Raw genomic sequence first — 20978 nt, forward strand, 5'->3', positions numbered from 1 at the left:
GATCCATCCCAGCCAGCCGTAGGGGTTGCCTGAAACGATTCGCAAAGCGATGCCCTTAGCCAGCAGCCTCTTTTCGCCTCTTGGAAAAGACCCACTTACTGTCTAATTCTGATGTTATATGACGTAACATTGTGAGACTTTGGTACCTATCTGGGACAGATGACCTGATGATTGTCAGTATAAGTGAATATATACACCAACAGATAGGTCAGTCCTAATTGCAATGGATCAGGAATACATTATGATCATCTCTGATATTGTGTGGCACAATCTACGTCTGCAGTATATAAGAAACATGCACTGACTTACTTTTACTTTCTTTTCAGTACTGGGAGTGCGTTCTGCAATTCCTATCATCATGGGATCTAATATTGGAACCTCAGTAACCAACACTATTGTAGCCCTAATGCAAGCTGGAGACAGAAATGAATTCAAACGGTAAGATAGCCCGATAACTTTTTTTTTATAGAATCCGTACAATGTGGGAAGCAGGCCATTCGGCCCATCGGGCCCACATCGATCCTCTGAAGGGCATCCCATCCAGACACAAACCCTTACCCTATTCCTGCAACCCCGTGTTTTCCATGGCCAGTCCATCTGACCGGCACATTTTTGGACTGTGGGAGGAAATCGGAGCACCCGGAGGAAACCCACGCAGACACTGGGAGAACGTGCAAACTCCACACAGACAGTCGTCTGAGGGTGGAATCGAACCTGGGTCCCTGATGCTGCGAGGCAGCAGTGCTATTCATAATTATGTATCGGCAATTAGAAACTGTTGAGTTTGTGTTTTTACCAAAGCATCTGGAATAGAAGAATGAGTTTGGTTCCATAAGGTCAATGAGTTCTATCCTAGTCAGGACTAATAATTGAATCTCATACAACATTGTCTTTAATACTCATATGGCCTAATGATTATTGATCAAATGAAAGGCCTTTCGACCTTCTATGGTATTAATCCAACAAACGTTGCCTGAGCACAGAGCAGTATATCCACTCTCAGGCATATTCTAGCTGTGTGCTGGCTGTCAAATAGACACTTGTGGATCAGATATTAAATGAAGGATTTATTCCTTGAAGAGAGCTTTGTGGCCATTTCCCCCTGCCGTAATATTGTGACTTGTCTGTATCTATGTCAATGGAACATGGATCAGATATCAGCACCAAAATGCGGTTTAGGATTCAATTGTCAAGTGATAAAATGGCATATTGCAATGTGAAAATCTAACTAACTTTGAAGATTTGGCAACAATGTTGTCAATGGGTAAGCTCATTGATTTTGATGATACCATCTGCACTTCTCTCTCCAGGGAACACTAGCTCATACTGGGCAACAGATCCCAAGGTCTGAGCTGTTTTCCAACACATTTTGCAAGGGGCCATCATTCAAAGCCAAGCGTGGAAGTCCCATTTCTGCACTTGCATCCTTACGCAGTACAACAAATGCATTCTATTCAGTCTCAGGTTAAAGTTTGGTTGGAGCAGTGTCTACCTTAACCATGTGGGTGAGCAGGGTCATCGTACTCCATCCTGATGTCATCTGTGACAAACTCTGAAAGTTCCCATTTCCTGCAGGGGTTACTGGAATACAAACAGCTCATGAGAACCTTGGCCAATCCTTTCCAATCCAGCAAATTGTCTCACCATCATTGCACCTCTTGTTGGGGTCCAAGCAGATTCGAGACCCATGCATGGGGCCTTCTAGATGCATATCTAGCTCAGGCCATACGCTGATAAATCAACTACCAAGGAAACATCTCCTCACATGACTATGACCCGGACTGTTCATGCAAGTTTACTTCCAAATTCACACTTTTTTTCTCCTTATGAATCATAGGGCATTCGCAGGTGCCACTGTCCATGATTGCTTCAACTGGCTTTCTGTGTTGGTGCTGCTGCCAATTGAGGTAGCCAGTGGCTTCTTATATCGTCTCACTAAAGTTGTGGTGGGGAGCTTCAAAATCCAGACAGGGAAGGACGCCCCAAACCTGCTTGGAATCATTACAGACCCATTCACTGACCACATTATACAGGTACGGGCAACAGTTCTTTTCTTAACGGCATCGGCGCTCCCTCCTCACTACCTGCTAATGTGCGACCCACCATTTCTGGACTCACCAGGCTACCTTTTCTGTGTGCAATTCTGGTCTCCTTCCTATCGGAAAGATGTTGTGAAACTTGAAAGGGTTCAGAAAAGTTTGACAAGGATTTTGCCAGGGTTGGAGGATTTGAGGGTGAGGCTGAACAGGCAGGGACTGTTTTCCCTGGAGCGTCGGAGGCTGAGGGGTGACCTTATAGAGGTTTACAACATTATGAAGGACATGGATAGGCTAAATAGACAAAGTCTTTTCCCTGGGGTCAGGGAGTCCAGAACTAGAGGCCATAGGTTTAGGGTGAGATGGGAAAACATGTAAAAGGGATCAAAGGGGCAACTTTTTCACACAGTGGGTGATGCATGTATGGAATAAGCTGCCAGAGGAAATGGTGGAGGCAGGCATAATGACAACATTTAAACGGCATCTGGATGGGTATTTGAATAGGAAGGGTTTAGAGGGAAATGGGCCAAGTGCTGGCAGGTGAGACTAGATTGGGTGAGAATATCTCGTTGGCATGGACGGGTTGGACCGAAGGGTCTCTTTCCATGCCGTACATCTCTGATTCTATGACTTGCCCAGTACGGTAGACAGGAGAGTTACAAGCTAGAGGTATTCCTGCTTTCAGTTATGCATGGGAATTCTATATCCCTATTCCCCTGCTGAGAATGAGGATTTGGTGTGTGACATAACGTAATACAAATTGAGCATGACACCATGATGCAGTTTGTTTCATTTTAAATTGGTGAACATCTACTTAAGGTTCAAGTGGACCCAGAAAGACCGATTAGGTTGAATGGTCCCTCTCTGTGTTGTGTATTCCACGTGATTCTATCCAACCAAAAAAACCCAGATGCAGTCTAGATTCCTCTGCCTTATTCCAATAAAGTGTTCCAGCAGTATCATAGAGTCATAGAGTTGGTGCATCAATGAAACACATCCTTCAGCCCAATTCATCCATGCCGACCAGATATTCCAGCCTGACCTTGTCCTATTTGGACCATTTCTCTCTAATACCTTCTGATTCACACACCTATCTTTTAAATATTGTAACTGTACCAACCCCTACCCCTTCCTCTGGCAGCATGTTCCACACACATAAAACCACCTTCTGCATGAAAAGGTTAGCCCTCAGCTCCCTTGTAAATCTTTCCCCTCTTACACATCACCTTAATTCCAAAATCACTCCAGGAAAATGACCTTGGCTATTCACTCTGTCCATGCTCCTTAGAAACTTCTGCCAGATCACACCTCAAACTCTGACACTCCAGGGAAAACAGCCCCAGCCAATTAATCTCTTCCTGTAGCTCAAACCTTCCAACCCTGGCAACATCCTTGCAAATCCTCTCTGCACCCTCTTAAGTTTCACAACATCCTTCCAGAAGGACGGGAGACCAGAATTGAACACAGTATTACAAAAGTAGCCTAAAAGATGTATTGTACAGCTGTACCTAATTAGGTATGAGTGATATCAAGGTTGATTGTCTTTTGTTGTGAGTTTTTTAAACCTCAGACTGGAATGAGGAACCTTCAATCTTAATCAATGTTGTACAATTGGCTCACTTTTTACAATGCTAACAGCACCTTTTAAAAAGGTCAATAGTTCCCTGTCCAAAATCTTGCAGATCCCCAACATCGTTCCTTTGGCTGTTTGGAGTTTGTTTCATACTGATCAGGAGAGACATTGACTTACATTTTAGAGGAAGTGTCTGGATTAATTTTCCTGCCATCATGATTCTAACACTGTTCAACATTTAAAAGATGCAGAAGAATTAGCGCTTAGAGGACCTTCCAAAAACTATAGAAAAAGTGAGGGTGCAGGTGCTGGAGATCAGAATCGAAGAGTGTGGTGCTGGAAAAGCACAGCTGGTCAGGACGCACCCTCAGATGGTGGGAGAATATGTTTTGAAATACCCTTTCGCAAGGTATTCACTGAAGAAGTAAGATTGAAAAATGTCTACTTGAGGTATAAAAGCTATGCAATGCCACACATAAGTGGTGTGTGTTTGTTCAACTGTAATTACATAATTTTTCTTCATATTTTGCACCTAAATCCAACATGTTTCTGTATTATTTTAACAGACCGGCCTAAGACTTTAAAGAGGTGAAGGATGAGTCTGGTAGTTGAATGTAGTTTGAGACAGTTGAGAGCCAGACAGGGACCCCTACTTGTTTCCCAGAGTTATAGAGTCATGAAAATCTACAGCATAGAAGAAACACCATTTCGGCCCATTGTATCCACGCCAAACAAACACCTAACTATTCTGATCCCATTTTCCAGTACTAGGCCCATAGGCACACAAGCCTTGATATGTACACCTCAATGCTTCTTCAATGGTATGAAGATCTCTGCCTCTACCCTGCAGTGAGTTCCAGATTCCAACAGCTCTCTGGCACAAGGCTGAGAGCTACACTGTGAGGGACATCTCCTTTAGACGATAAAGCAATGGTGATCACCTTAGCTTCATACAGCAGTTGAAGCCCACGTTTGCTTGGATATCCACCATTGAACTCTGCTCGCTCTCACCCTGGCCAATGTCATGATAGGACGAGCCCCCGGTTAAATTTGTGCAACACACCTTGTTTCCTTTAGTCGTTCAATGTACTTACCAGATGGCGATCCCTTCTTGTTTAATAGAGTCATAGAAATCTACAACACAGTATCTGTGCATTCAACTGTACATTGTGTCTTATTCTCAGCTTGATAAATCCGTCATCACTGCAATAGCGATTGGGGATGAAAGTTTTCGAAACAAGAGTCTCGTGAAGATTTGGTGCATCAAAAGGACTGTACAAGTAAGAAAGTATCTCGGGGTTTAGTAATGTCAAACATTGCTTCATTTTCGGTTCTACTTTGTGGTTATTGGGTTGCACAGATTAAGCTAACGGCCTGATGTATAGGAGCGTGTACCACAGTTCCATCAACATTGCTGTATTGGAATTATGGAATTCCATATCCAACAGCACTGCGACAGTCCCCCTGCCGCACGGGCTGATGTGGTTCAAGATGGAGGCTGGCTGCTATGTTGACATCAAGTCAAATGAGGAAAGGTAGCCAATTAGCTGGTCAAGCTTGTTCTGCCATCCAAGAGATTTCAGGACATGAGCAATGTTGACAAGGCCAATATCTATCATCGAAGAAGAAGAAGAAAATTGCAGTGGGTGCAGGCCAGTCCCCAAAGTTGGAGGTCAAGGAAGGGATGGATACATTCCGTCCAGAGTCAGAGAGGCAGAGAGCTTGCGGTTGCTAGTGTTCAGTGACTATAAAGGTTGCAAACATTAGGTGATAAACTTAAAGCAAGGACAAATCTAGTGCTTCCATTCGTTCTTATCAAACCTAAGCCCAAGGACGTGAATTAAGGTAAAAGGCAAAAGACTCAAGGCAAAGTGAGAGATAACGTTTGCGTGGAGGTGAGGTGTTTGGATGTGGAATGCACAGTGCAATGGACTAAACTGTGGCTTTCCAAAGGGAATTGCATTATTAGCTGAAGAGAAAAAGAACAGTAGAGGTATGGAGGAAAGGCAGTGGAGTGAGACTGGGTGAAATGCTATTGGAGAATAGTAGGTATACAAATGATGGGCTGAATAGCCTCTTTCTGTGCTACACGCAATTAACAATTGTTGAACTTCCAGCTGTGTTCTGACCAGTCTGTCATATAGATACAGTGTGATGTCCTTACTATTAAAAGCTCTTGCTCAATTTGTAAAGTGACATTCAGGCATCATAGAATCCTGGCTGTGTGGAAACAGGCCCTTCAGCCCAACAAGTCCACACTGACCCTCCAAAGAGTAACACATCCAGACCCATTCCCTTACGTTATTTTCATATACTTACCCCTGACTAATGCACCTACCCTACACATCCCTGAACACTATGGGGCAATTTAGCCTGGCCAACTCACCTAACCTGTACATCTTTGGATTGTGGGAGGAAACCGGAGAACACTCACACAGACAGGGGGAGAATGTGCAAACTCCACACAGAAGGGAATCGAACCTGGATCCCTGGTGCTGTGAGGTGGCAGAACTAACCATTGAGCTATGATGACAATCATAGGAACGCTCTGTTAGTAAACTTCTCAACTTGTACGGTCACTTTTTGAATCCCTGCACACATGAACCTTTAGGTTTGTTTGCACCTAGTTCAGATTCAGCTCCGATTATCTGAGTTCTGAAATAGGAATTGCTGGCTCTGTGCATGAGGCTGGGGGAGACCTGTGGATGGAGCATCAGTTAACACTTCAGGGCGATCACCTATTGTCAGGGCTGGAAGAAGGTGGCGACTAAACATTTTACAAATGAGGGCAGAGAAAAAGGACGATGAAGGAAAGAATGAAAAGGAAGGTCTGTGATAGATTGGAATACAGCAGAGATTAAATGACAAGGATAACGGAGGGTTATGTTGGCCCCAGGTGATGGAATTTGTGCAAACGGTGACGTGCTGTTTGAGGACTCTGAGACTGTACACGATGGAATTTAGACCGATATAAGGAGGGTCTGCTTGAAAGTTGCAGAATACTGGACAGCCTGGACAGAGTGGATGTTGGGAAGATGTTTCCATTGGTAGGAGAGAGGAGGACCCAAAGGTGCAGCCTTAGAGTAAAGGGAAGACCTTTTGGAACAGAGTTAAGGAGAAACCTCTTCAGCCCGAGAGTGGGGAATCTCTGGAATTCATTGCCTCAGAAGGCTGTGGAGGCCAGGGCATTGAGCATGCTTAAAGCAGAGGTCAAAGGTTACGGGGAGGCAGCGAGAAAGTGATTGAATGGTGGAGCAGGTTTAATGGGTCAAATGGTCTACTTTCTGCTCCTATACTCTTATGGTGTACATCTGTTGGACTGGATCCCTGATGTCATTGTGCTACTGATTCAATTTGATGTTGCTTATGTGCAAGAGATTATCTCCAGAGATGTTGAGATTAGCTGCAGAGGCATTGGGATTAGCTGAAGAGATGGTGATATTAGCTGCAGAGATGGTAAGATTAGCTGCAGAGATGTTGAGATTAGCTGCAGAGATGGTGAGATTAGCTGCAGAGATGGTGAGATTAGCTGCAGAGGCATTGGGATTAGCTGCAGAGACATTGATTAGAGACAAAAATACCTGCAGATGCTGCAATCCAAGGTATACAGGCAGGAGGCTGGAAGAACACAGCAAGCCAGGCAGCATCAGGAGGTGGAGAATGCAACGTTTTGGGTGCAACCCTTCTTCCAGTTACACCTGAAACATTGCATTCCCCACCTCCTGCTGCTGCCTGGCTTATCGTGTTCTTCCAGCCTCCTGCCTGTCTCTAGCAGAGACATTGGTGGCAGGAAACCTGTTCATGTGGTTAAAGAGCTGATTGTCAGGAAATTTCCAACCATTTGCACATTCTCCCTGTGTCTGCATGGATTTTCTTCGGCTGCTTCCATAGTCCAAAGGTGTGCAGGTTAGGTGATTAGGCCATGCTATATTGCCCATAGTGTTCAGGGATGTGTAGGTTAGCTGCATGAGGGGAATGGGCTGGGCGAGTCACTCTTCAGGAGGTCGGTGTGTGCTTGTTGGGCCGAATGGTCAGTTTCCACACTGTCAGGATGCTGTAGAGTCAAATCACACAATGGTATGGTTCATTTGGGTTCTGATGTCGAGGCATAGAGATTTTCATGAATGAAAAGAGACTCTTCAGTCCAGGAGGGAAAAGGCACTCCCGTTTCACCAACTGAGTTAAAAATGTGCACATGTTACATACTTACAGGCTGTGAGTGTGCTCCCCATATATTGCAATTTTGGGAGTGTCTGAGCCAGAAGCAGGGTACTAGTGTGTACTGTGTAAGGGGTTAATTTATCCTGCAATTAAATGTTTTGTTTCACTGGACAGTGCATGAAAACTCACAGCAAGGACTCTTCCCCCCTGTCATTCTTTCATCCATCAGTTCAGTTTCCTGAACTCTTGGGTCCACTGCCACTGCTTCAGAATTCCTGATGACGGCCTGATGTCTGAAATGTTGACCCTCCTGATGATCGGATGCTCCCTGACCTGCTGTGCTTTTCCAGCTCCACACTTTTCAACGCTGTTCGCAACTGTTAGCAATTTTGTCCTATCGGATTTTGAGCTGTACTTCCCACTGCATTTTTAAAAAAAGGTCCATCCAGAGGGTCCATAACTGGCTGAACCGCTATATGCTGCCCATCTCTAATTGTTCTTTAGAAGGTGATGAGGAGCTGTCTTCATGAGCTGCTGCAATCTCTTTGCTCCTAGGGTCTCCACAATGTCATTGGGGAGGAAGTTCCTGGATTCTGTTCCAGTAACCTTGAAAGAATGGTGACCCATTTCCAAGTCAGGATAGTGACTGGCTCGGAGGGGAACCTGCAGATGGTGGCGTTCCCAAATATCTGAATCCCAAGGTGGAAGTGGCTGTAGGTTTGGAAGGTGCCGCCTCATGACCCTGAGTGAATTTCCGCAGAGCGTATTGTCAACGGTGGGCAGTGCTGCTACTGAGTGCTGGTGATGGAGACAGTGAATGTTTGTAGATGTGCTGCCAGTCAAGTCCTGGATGGTGTCAAATTTCCTGAGTGCCATTGGAGTTGCTCCCCTCCAAGCAAGTGGGGAGTATTCCATCACACTCCTGACTTGTGCCTTGCAGATGGTGGTCAGGCTTTGGACAGTCAGGAGGTGACCTCTTTAATGCAGTGTTCCTAGCCTCTGACCTGGTCTGGTAGTCACTGTATTGATGTGGCTGGTCCAGTTCAGTTTCTGGTCAGTGGTAAACGCTGGGATGTTGATAGTGGGGGTTGATTTCAATGAACGAGGTTGTTTCAATGGGATGAGCCTGAGGTCGCACAATAAGCTGGATAATACTTTATGGACGTACTCTCCCTCAGCTTATTTGCAACTGAAACCCTCAACTATTCTAATACTAACCACTTCTTCATAAACCTCATCTCATCTGAAGCTCTGCTTGCTTCTTAAATCACACCAACACCCTGCTGCTTCCCTCCTTAATGGATTCCCGGTCAAGCATTTCAAGATTCCTGCCTTGGTTTCAAATCCATCTGTGACTCCCTCCATCCTTCCCATCACCTGTCAGCCCCTTCCCCTCTATGCGATCCACAGAAGCCCCACAATCCTTTCCCAACTTGAGTTCCTCTGCCTCTGGTCCCTTATGTGTTCCCAGTTCCTGTTGCCCCCGTCACTGATGATTATATCTCCAGCTGCTCATTACGAAGCTCTGGATTTTCCCTCTTGCCCTCAGCCCCACTCTTGCTCCTCTTTAACTTTGTCCATTAGAACATCTTTACCCAAATGTTTTGTTCACTGTCCCAACATCTTTCCTTCAGCTCAGCGTCAAATTTTGTTTAACGCTGATGGGAGAGGTTTTACGCTGATGGAGATGGTGTGTGGTACGCTTGCCTCTATCGATCAGTTCAGGCATCGAAGACTATGGCACTGGGAAAGCACAGCAGGTCAGGCAACGTCCGAGGAGCAGGAGAATCGACGTTTCGGGACCTGAATATAGGAGTTGAGATGTCATGTTGCAGCTGTACAGGATATTATTTAGGCCACTTAAAGATACTGCACGCAATTCAGGCCTCCCTGCTATAGGAAAGATGTCATGATTTACAAGGTCAGCAAAGATGTTGCTAGGGTTGGAAGTTTTGAGCTAAAGGGAGAGGCTGAACAGGCTGGGGCTGTTTTCCCTGGAGCGTCAGAGGCTGAGGGGTGACCTTATAGAGGTTTATAAAATCACGAGGGGCATGGATAGGATAAATAGACAAGGTCCTTTCCCTGGGGTGGGGGAGTCCAGAGCTAGAGGGCATAGGTTTAGGGTGAGAGGGGAATGATATAAAAAGGACTTGAGGGGCAACGTTTTTAAAAGCAGAGGATGGTACGTGTATGGAATGAGCTGCCAGAGGATGTGGTGGAGGCGGGTACAATTACAGCATTTAAAAGGCATCTGGATGGGTATATGAATAGGAAGGGTTTGGAGGGATATGGGCCAAGTGTTGGCAAATGCTGGGACTAGATTGATTTGGGATATCTGTTCAGTATGGGCAAGTTGAACCAAAGGGTCTGTTTCTGTGCTATGACTTTATGCGCAGATTAGGTGGAGTGGCCATGCTAAATTGCCCCAAGTGTCCAGGGATGTGCAGGCTAGTTTGATTAGCAACGGGAAATGCAGGGTTAAAGAGTAGGGTAGCAATGGGTCTGGACGGGCTGCTCTTTGAGGGTCGGTATAAGCTTGATGGGCTGAATGGCCTGATTCCACACCGAGGAATTCTATGATACTATGATAATTACAGGTGAGCTCAATTCTCTGGGCAGGCTCTTTTCTGATTGGCCATCTTAATTTTGTTTGTCCTCCTTCCTGTTTTAATACCAAATATGATTTCATCTGTGACTTTGTGGTTGTCATTATTCCTCAGAGTAGGCCTTGTTCCCCAGGACACGTATTGGCTGAAGGAATCTCTTGAGAGAACACTTTGGCTTTAAGGCCATTTGAAATTTATTTATCCTTTTTCCATCGATCAGAAAACTGGGAAGGCGGGGTGGGGGGAGGGGGGAGGGGAGTGGTATGAAAATAAGGAAAGAGGGAAAAAGAGATGCAGAATTTAAAATGGAAATAAAGAAATGAAAGGTAAAGTGAAAACAAGGGGAAAGGATAAATGATACAGGGTTGTAGAAAAATAGAAAACTTGGAAATTCACTTGCAAGGCCATAAAATATAATAATGTGGACAAGAAAGTGAGGAGATGGGAATATGTTGGATAATAATTTTACAACCAGCACAGACATGTGGGATGAACGTACTATACTATATTATTGTATCTATAATTCCCTGATTCTGTAGGAAGAAACTAATAAGAATAAATTATGCTGAGGAGCTGCTGGCATTGGACTGGGATGGACAAGGTCAACAGTCACACAACATCAGGTTGTAGTCCACAGGTTTATTTGAAATCATAAGCTTTCAGACCGTTGCTCCTTCACCCTCTTCATGCCCCTCATGATTTTATAAACCTCTATAAGGGCACCCCTCAGCCTCCATTGTTCCAGGGAAAACAGTCCCAGTCTATTCAGCCTCCCCTCTCCAATCCTGGCAACATCCTTGTAAATCCTTTCTGAACCCTTTCAAGTTTCACAACATCCTTCCGATAGCAGGGAGACCAGAATGGAACGCAGTAATCCCTTCCTTTATGGCTCTCAAATGGCAGAATATTATTCTTTGCATGTCCCAGTTTGGAAAGTTTGGCCACTTCTGATTGAGGCTTTCAAGATTCATTGCAACTTATTGTTGCAAGTGTATTTCAGGATTCACATATTTCTCCAGTGACACATAAACGAATAGAAGCCAGGCAATGTTCGAACTGGTTGTGAAGATTTTCCTTATGTAAGGGGTGTTCAAGGTACAGACTAGACTCCTGAGCAAGGGCAAAGCTTTGTGCAATCCTTTAAAAAAGCTGCTGGATGATGTGGTTTTTCATTCTTAACGGATGAGTTTCCTCATCCAAACACAGTCGCAACGATGTCGATGAAACCACTTTTAAACCAACTGTTACTGCAGTCTTTTACCGACTTCTGGGTGTATGATAATGGGATTTGCTTACAGCTACAGGACAACATCACCGTGGACAGTCTGGAGAAGTGTACAGCACTGGAATCATGCTGGCAAGACAAGAATTCCACCTGGACTTTAGTCAACAGAACTTACGAAGAAAACTTTGAGAAATGTACGCGTGAACGTAACTTTCACAATTTGTTGCCTGTTTATATATTCGTGCAAATGTGTACTTTATTGAAAAAGAACACAGTGATTTTGTTAATCAAGAATAAGATTGGTCATCTTTTTTGAACTAGTGCCTGAGCATCTCTTAATATATATTCAGGTATGAGAGAGGCAGATTGTGTATCAGTAGGTCATTCAAGGGTGATGGGGAAATGACGGGCAAGTGGAGTTATGGATTATCACATCAGCCATGATCTCATTGAAGTTTGGAGCAGACTTCTACACCTACATCTTATGATCTTAATAGTTTGATGGTTTATGTTCAGACACACACACACACACACAAACACACACACACACACACACACACACACACACACACACACACCATAATGTGTATCCACACAGTGATATTTTAGGTACTTGACATCATTCTGGTGATTCTACTCTAAGAGATTTTGAGACTTAGGGCAGTGATTTACCATTGGAGGGAACAGAGTGAAAATTTGTTAACTACTAAATGCAACACAAAATAATAACACAACACACATAGGCAGAGATTAGAAATGAGAGATGAGTCCAGTCAGAGATGTGGCTCAATGGTTAGCACTGCTGCCTCACAGCTCCAGAGACCTGGGTTTGAATCCAGCCTCGGGGTGACTGTCTATGTGGTTTGCACATTCTCCCCGTGTCTGCCTGGATTTCCTCCGGGTGCTCCAGTTTCCTCCCACTATCCAAAAATGTGCAGGTTAGGTGGATTGGCCATGGTAAATTGCACATAGTGCTCAGGGAGGTGTAGGTAAGGTGCATTAGTAGGGGTATATATGGGTAGGGGAATGGGTCTGGGTGGGTTACTCTTCGGAGTGTCAGTGTAGACTAGCTGGGCCAAAGGGCCTATTTCCACACTGGAGGGATTCTCTGATGATAAAAGTTAAAAGATGCATAGATTAGTCTTGTATTATTTGTGAAGAATAGATAGGGGAATTCTAATAGTCAAACATTGGATTCTTGGCTTTGCATCTTATTTGAAATTTGTTGACCCTTTTTCCTTTTGAATTGCTTTACTGGTTAAGTAGTTTCTGTCACTCAGAGTGTGTGATTTTTACCTGCAGTGCTGGGTTTATTAGTGCTTGTTTCTTCTGCTGTGAACTCCACAGCACGCTGACATTAAAACTCCGGCTACTGCTCACATGTACCTCAGCTCATTGACAGTGAAAGGCACCTCAGCCTTTGGGATACCTTCTTCCAGTCGCTGAACAAAACCTTGTACATTTCAGCAGCTGTAGTCATCGCCTAGAAGCAGAGTCATTGGATTGTCAAGAGTTTAGCAAATACGTTGCTCTGTAAGCCCTTCATCTGTTGTCAGTGCAGGAACGGCCTGACTTCATTACAAATCACTGTTTGATCATTCGTTGTTTTTGCTTTGTTTCCAGGTAACCATTTGTTTGTAAACTCCACTATGTCTGATCTAGTGGTGGGCCTGATCCTATTGGCTGGTTCGCTAGTGGTTCTTTGCACATGCCTGGTCCTAATAGTCAAGCTGCTGAATGCTATGCTGAGGGGACAAGTTGCTAAAGCCATTAAAAACGTCATTAACACTGGTGAGTGGCTGACTGCAGATCAGGGACCTTATTCTGCGCTGTGTCTCTCAATGCCAGTTAACACAAGCACTCAAGTGTTATCACTTCTTCTGAGCAGAGGTTTATCAAATCTAAGTTAAAATGAAACACAAATATAAAGCACTCTGATATTCACACAGCACATGAAATGTAGAGTTTGCCATTTCAGATTGATGAGCCTTCATCCATAGGCCGAGAGGTTTGAATTATTACCACTGCCTTCTTTTTGCAATGGATGCTGACTCACGTCCTGTGTGTTTCCTGCAGCCTGTGTTTTTAGTTCAGATTTCTCGATCCTTTGCCTTTTGTCCAGTCAAGTTATTCTGAAAACATTCGCATTTTGTCAGAAAATATGGACCAATCCAAAGCTGTCAGTAATAAACCTCACAGGTAAAACTCAAACTATGGACCAGTGGTGATTTAAAAAAAGCTGTTGGGTGATGTTCCTCATTGTCAGGATCGAAAGGCGTGGCACTGGGAAAGCACAGCAGGTCAGGCAGCATCCGAGGAGCAGGAGAGTCGATGTTTCAGGCATAAGGCTTCATCAGGAATGTGGAGGGGGAAGGGGGCTGAGAGATAAATAGAGAGGTGGGGGTGAGGTTGGGGGAAAGGTGGGTGAGAAGGTTATAGGCAGATGCAGGTGGAAGGTGATTGTAAAACCCCCACATTCCTGATGAAGGACCTATGCCTGAAACATCAACTCTCCTGCTCCCTGGGTGCTGCCTGACCTGTTGTGCTTTTCCAGCACCACACCTTTTTGACTCTGATCTCCAGCATCTGCAGTCCTCGTTTTCTCCTCCTTGTCAGGACCTGAGGAAGACTACAGAAGTGGACTATTGAACATCTTAATAACCTGTCTGGCTCCAGAACTTTTCATGATCACTCTTTCCATCTCCTGCTGAGAGTTAACATTGCTATTTGATGGATCGTATGATGGGCGAAGTTATTTTTCAAAATGGATGGGGTAGCTGTGTAGATCAATTTCATAAACAGCCTGGCAGAAATGAAAGTTTGGAAGACATCAACATCTACATCAATGCAGGAGATCAGCAATGAGATCCATGACATCAAAGCTTGTAGGGTCAAGGGTTAATCTTAACGATACTGTAACAATAGTTAGTGATATGCACAAGGACCTTTGTTTTGATGATGTCTAACCACATAGGCACTGAGAGATTAGGACCTTTTTTGTCACTGGAGGTTTGAGAGGTGACCTTTTGGAGGGTTATAATATCATGAGGGCTACAGGCAGGGGTAATGGTAGATGTTGTTTTACTAGGATGGGAGATTTCAAGAAGAGGGATATATTTTTAAGGTGAGAGGAGAGAGTCTTTGAAAAGACATAAAAGGTAGTTCACATTTGGAAAGAACATACTGAAGGAGTTGTGGATGTGGGCACAATCACAATGTTTAAAAAATAAAATTGATGCGAACGTGAATAACAGAGGTCTGGAGGGATTGGGACCAGGAGGAGGCAGGTGGGACTAAGGTAGCTTAGAATTATATTTGGCATGGACTGGTTGGACCGAAGGGTCTGCTTCTCTTCTGTCTGACACTCCTCCACCATGCTTATGCATACAGCTCTGTGAATGATAAGTATTAATTGTTTATGCTGTTGCATTGTGTGTAGTTCTAGTCCATCCCAAGCTCCAAGTTGCATTGTGGGCGGCACGGTGGCACAGTGGACAGCACTGCTGCCTCACAGCGCCAGAGACCCAGGTTCAATTCCCGACTCAGGCGACTGACTGTGTGGAGTTTGCACATTCTCCCCGTGTCTGCGTAAGTTTCCTCCGGGTGCTCCGGTTTCCTCCCACAGTCCAAAGATGTGCGGGTCAGGTGAATTGGCCATGCTAAATTGCCCGTAGTGTTAGATAAGGGGTAAGTGTGGGGGTATGGGTGGGTTGCGCGTCGGTGTGGACTTGTTGGGCTGAAGGTCCTGTTTCCACACTGTAAGTAATCTGATCTAATGCTAAATGCTTGTGAGAGATATTTTATACAAATGTCAATCATAGAGGGATGAAGGACCACATCTGGTTGTATTTAAAAGAGCAGCATATCTCCACCTATAATGACCAAAGTAATTCGAGCCATGCACTTCAACCCAATATACTTCCTGGTAGTCAGTAAGGCTACAGTTCAAGAGTGCCTGGTTACTGGATTAACCGAAGAAGCTGCATGCTCTGGTATTAAATAATAACTAAGTAGGAACATGTGAAAAAAGCCCAAAAAGCCTTTAACTGCCACGGGGTCAATATTCTGGGCACTTGAGCTAACAGCTTAAAAATACGGGGTAGGCCATTTAGAACAGAGATGAGGAGAAACTTCTTCACCCAGAGAGTGGTGGCTGTGTGGAATGCTCTGCCCCAGAGGGCAGTGGAGGCCCAGTCTCAGGATTCATTTAAGAAAGAGTTGGTTAGAGCTCTCAAGGAATCAAGGGTTATGGAGATAAGGCAGGAACAGGATAGTGATTGAGGATGATCAGCTATGATCATATTAAATGGCGGTGCAGGCTAGAAGGGCAGAATGGCCTACTCCTGCACCTATTGTCTATTGTCTATTGTAACACTTATCACAGCAGGAAGTGTAGCCGCTCAAAATGAAGACCACCACTGTCTTCTCAGGGCTAACGATGAAAGGTCAGTAAATACCGATCTCGCTAGTGACGCCGAAATCCCAAAGCCCAGTGAAGTAAAAATGCTGTTGTGGACAGCTGTCACATGATCCCGTGGACTAATCGTAAAGTCTTATTCTAAAGGAACAAATGCAGATTTACAGTTGAGGAGAGCTAGCCTGCTTCTGAGAAAGTTTCCAAACATTGTTGCTGGCAGATAAGGAGTTGGTGAGACTGATCGCTGACGAGTCCGGTGACAGCCCACAGTGAGCTGAGGTAAATGAGTGTAACTGTGGGTGCTCAGACGGATGGCAACTCAAATCGATTTCATACCACCCTCTCTCCTTGTTTTCAGATTTTCCATATCCATTTGGTTGGTTGGCAGGCTATCTTGCCATGATGGTGGGAGCTGGCATTACGTTCGTAGTCCAAAGCAGCTCAGTGTTTACTTCAGCCATTACTCCCCTCATTGGTAAGCTCACAGCTCTTTCAAAAAGTGTGCCAATGTAGTGGCGAAACCGTCACGCGTCTCTGAATCATGGAATTACGACATGTCGGGCCCGTTGTGTCTGTGCCAGCTCTATCAATTACAATTCTTTCCATTCCAAGCATGTCTCCACAACCCATTTGATAGCTTTAACAGACCCCAGTGAGAACTTCCAATCAATTACACTTCTAGACAGATACCCCAACATGTCAAATTCCAGGGTAAGCTACAATGAACTGATACTGCCGCCTACCCAGTTGGGTGATCAAAAAAAGGTTATTTCACAAAGTATCCTCTGTCTTGTGGGCATCTTTCTCCCAGCACCAGATCAATTTCTTTTCAAAAGGAACTCATTTATCCATGCTCTCATCAGTTTATAAAAATGAATGATTTATTGGTTCCTAAATGCGTAGATTAGAAGTGAGAGTCAAAAAGAAGAAAAGTTTAAATAATATAACAATCAGACTTCATGGCTCACTTGTGAAAAATAGATAATGGAATGTTAGTAATTGAACAGTCAATTTTGGGATTCTTGGAGTTGGAAGTTAGTTGAATTTCTTTGATCTTATTTCCTGTTGATAGTCATAAGCTGACAGTACTGAGAGCAAGAGTGGCATTTATCTGCAATGCAGGGGTGACAAGGAGTCTGTCAACTGTAATCTTCACAACACGCTAGTGCACAAATGTAAGCTGGCAGCCACAAGGACCTCACTTTCACTAGCACAACTTCTTCCACTAACACACACAGACAGGGATTTTAACCCTGCCCTTGTGCATTTTTAAATGAAAAACACTCAAACATTGTCTCTTTTCTTGCTTTTCTGTTGTGTTCACAGTCTGACATAGCTCCCAGGAGATTGTAGCTCCATTTGTAGTGCCTTTCGCCCTTTGAAGTGCACACTGTAAACTTTTGCAATAAATACTGTGTCTTGCTATCTTATACTCCACAACCACCTGATGAAGGAGCGTCGCTCCAAAAGCTAGTGCTTCCAATTAAAGCTGTTGGACTATAACCTGGTGTTGTGTGATTTTTAACTTTGTACACCCCAGTCCAACACCGGCATCTCCAAGTCTTTAAAAATCATGTGCTGGGATAAAAATTCCACATGTCTGTAGCTGACGCAAGGTTAATAATAACAAAAACTATGACAGATTATGCCTTCACCACCCTTTCAGACAATGTCACCTAGATCATGAAAAAAAAGAAGTCTCTTCACCTTTCCACTTATTCTTTTAAATTTGTATCTTTGGGTGATCAAACTTCCCACAGAAAGAAGGTTTCTTTATTCACTCTCTTCATACCTTTCATTGTTCTCTGTGCCTGCAATAACCACTGTGGTGGCCCCATGGTTAGCACTGCTGCCTCACAGCGCCAGGGTCCCAGGTTTGATTCCAGCCTCAGGTAACTGTGTAGAGTTTGCACGTTCTCCTCACGTCTGTGTGGGTTTCCTTCGGGTGCTCCAGTTTCCTCTCACAGTCCAAAGACGTGCAGATTAGGTTGATTGTCCATTGTGGAGAAAGTGAGGACTGGAGATCAGAGCTGAAAATGTGTTGCTGGAAAAGCACAGCAGGTCAGGCATAAGCCCGAAATGTTGAATCTCCTGTTCCTTGAATGCTGCCTGACCTGCTGTGCTTTTCCAGCAACACATTTTCACCTCTGATTGTCCATTGTGTCCAGGGATGTGCAGGCTAGGTGGATTAGCCTTGGGAAATGCAGCGTTACAGAGATAGGATGGGGGAAAGGGGGAGATGAATGTCGTTGGGATGCTCTTTGGAGGTTCAGTGTGGAGTTGATGGGCCAAATGGCCTCCTTCCATATAGTAGGGATTCTATGTTTTCTATTCTAAGGAGAACACTCCCAGTTTCTCTGGACTCTCAAAGGAACTGCTCCTGACCATTTGTATGTACTGGTAAACCTTCCCTCACAGGCCTTGAGATTCTCTCTGTCTGAGTTTGTCACAATACTCTCATCAATGCCTAACCAATGATTTATAGCAGCTTAGAGGAACTTCCTTCCATGCTCTTTCAGGTGAAATTAGGTGTCTGAGGTTGGAAAGTGACAGAAAACCAAGTGATGACCGTTCCGCAAAGGACGCGGACCTCTAGCGAGCTTCCCAGTGGGGAGAATCAGTGAAGGTGGACATGGAATCAGTGTCATTAAGGTCTTGGTAAAGGGTCACTTTCTGAAAATGTCGCCAGTTGGTTGGCACTGTGACAGGCCCCTGCTGTGTCAGGAACACTCAGAGACATTCACTCCGCAGGATGACAGAAATGCTGGTGTCAGGGAGACGGAAGACTGAAAGAGTTACAATCGTAGCAAAATATACCTGCTACCCCAACTGCCCTGAGGATCCCTCAGGATATTGGACTTTGTTTCTATAATATTTCTCCTGGATCCTTTAATGGGTGGCTGCGTTTTGAGGTACCGTTCCGGGTGTCACTGTTCCTCAGCGGTGTTTACTGTTCCGAAAGGGTGACCAGCTCACTCTCCTATCATGCCGTCTGTGTGTCACTTGTCACACCAAGCTGGACAGTAAACCCGAAGACAGCCTGTTAATTGGGCACCATCTGTTGGCTTCTACAGATGGGTAGATGACGGACACTGCCCGGAACCTGGAAACTGTCCCAATGCCTATTAATTATATCACTCTGGCCTCCTCCTCAAGCCACATTACTACCTTGTCCTCGCACCTTCCAAAGACATAGAACATAGAAAAATACAGCGCTGTACAGGCCCTTCGGCCCTCGGTGTTGCGCCGATCCAAGCCCACCTAACCTACACCAGCCCACTTTCCTCCAATGCCCGTTTAAATGCCCATAAAGAGGCAGAGTCCACCACTGCTACTGGCAGGGCATCCCATGAACTCACGACCCACTGAGTAAAGAATCTACCCCTAACATCTGTCCTATACCTACCACCCCTTAATTTAAAGCTATGCCCCCTCATAATAGCTGACTCCATACGTGGAAAAAGGTTCTCATGGTCAACCCTATCTAATCCCCTAATCATCTTGTACACCTCTATCAAGTCACCCCTAAACCTTCTTTTCTCCAATGAAAACAGCCCCAAGTGCCTCTGCCTTTCCTCGTACGATCTTCCTACCATACCAGGCAACATCCTGGTAAACCTCCTCTGCACCTGTTCCAGTGCCTCCACATCCTTCCTATAGTATGGCGACCAAAACTGCACACAATACTCCAGATGCGGCCGCACCAGACCTATGCAGAAATTGAACTCTAGTGTTTCCCTTTACCCTCTTTAAAAGTGTTTCAAGTATTTTAGGCAGAATTTTGTCATTTTCTGGATGGTGGCTTCACGGCAGTAAGATACTGGGGAGCTCCATCAGGAGGGGCTAAAGACAGTCAGTGAGATGGGTCAGCTGTCCCAATATTTAACGGCCTTCAAAGGGACACATTACAGGCAGATGGTCTCAGAATGGTAATGCAACTCGACGAGTAGGCTGGGAACAAGGAGTCAAGACGGTGGGATAAATTCAGTTGATAAATCCAGAACAGAAAGCCACTCTCAGCAATAGTATTCATGAAAGCTTTCATTGATTGTTGTAAAAATTCATCTGTTGTAAAAACAGACATTCACTAATGTCCATGAGGGAAGGAAATCTGCCAATCATTCCCAGTCTAGCTTATATGTGAATCCAGACCCACAGCAATATGTTCTACTCTTTACTGCCCTCTGAAAAGGGTTGGGCAAACTGTTTAGTACAGGGGCAATTAGGGACTGGAAACAACAGCACCCATATCCCAGGAAGAGAATTGTGAAGCTGCTGATATTTTACAGATTGTTTAGGCAAATGGGAACCGCTTAATCCTAACCCTAACCCAGCCCTCCTGAGATGCACCACACCTGGGATGCACCTCAATTGGGAGACACCTCACCTAGGATGTACCTTACCTGGAAATCACCTCACCTGGGACACACCTCACCTGGGATACACCTCACCTAGAACTCACCTCACCCAAGACACACCTCACCTGAGACACACCTCACCTGGGACACACCTTACCTGGGACACACCTCACGTGAGACATACCTCACCTGGGACCCACCTCACCTAGAACTCACCTCACCTGGGACACACCTCACCTGAGACGCACCGCACCCAAGACCCACCTCACCTGGGACACACCTCACTCGAGACCACCTCACCTAGGACACACCTCACCTGGGACACACCTCACCCAAGACTCACCTCACCTGAGACACACTTCACCTGAGACACACTTCACCTGGGACACACCACACCTGGGGCCCACCTCACCTGAGACACACCTCACCTGAAACACTACTCACCTGGGACATACGTCACCTGGGACACACCTCACCTGGGACACACCTCACCCAAGACACACCTCACCTGGGACACACCTCACCTGGTACACACCTCACCTGGGACACACTTCATCCAAGACATACCTCACCTGGGACACACCTCACCCAAGACACACCTC

The 20978-nt window shown here is 45.1% G+C and overlaps 1 protein-coding gene across 1 annotated transcript in view; it reads left to right on the forward strand.

Moving 5' to 3' along the window:
* LOC132823532 (sodium-dependent phosphate transport protein 2A-like) overlaps positions 1-20978 on the forward strand; it is a 42379-nt gene that overhangs the window by 14130 nt on the left and 7271 nt on the right. Inside the window, exons 4-9 of the mRNA XM_060837475.1 lie at positions 327-438; positions 1838-2033; positions 4794-4889; positions 11675-11795; positions 13225-13392; positions 16377-16493. Coding sequence (XP_060693458.1) covers positions 327-438; positions 1838-2033; positions 4794-4889; positions 11675-11795; positions 13225-13392; positions 16377-16493 — 810 coding nt within the window. The remainder of the gene's footprint in view (positions 1-326; positions 439-1837; positions 2034-4793; positions 4890-11674; positions 11796-13224; positions 13393-16376; positions 16494-20978) is intronic.

Source organism: Hemiscyllium ocellatum, chromosome 16, assembly GCF_020745735.1.
Source record: "Hemiscyllium ocellatum isolate sHemOce1 chromosome 16, sHemOce1.pat.X.cur, whole genome shotgun sequence".
In the NCBI taxonomy this organism is placed as follows: Eukaryota; Metazoa; Chordata; class Chondrichthyes; order Orectolobiformes; family Hemiscylliidae; genus Hemiscyllium; species Hemiscyllium ocellatum.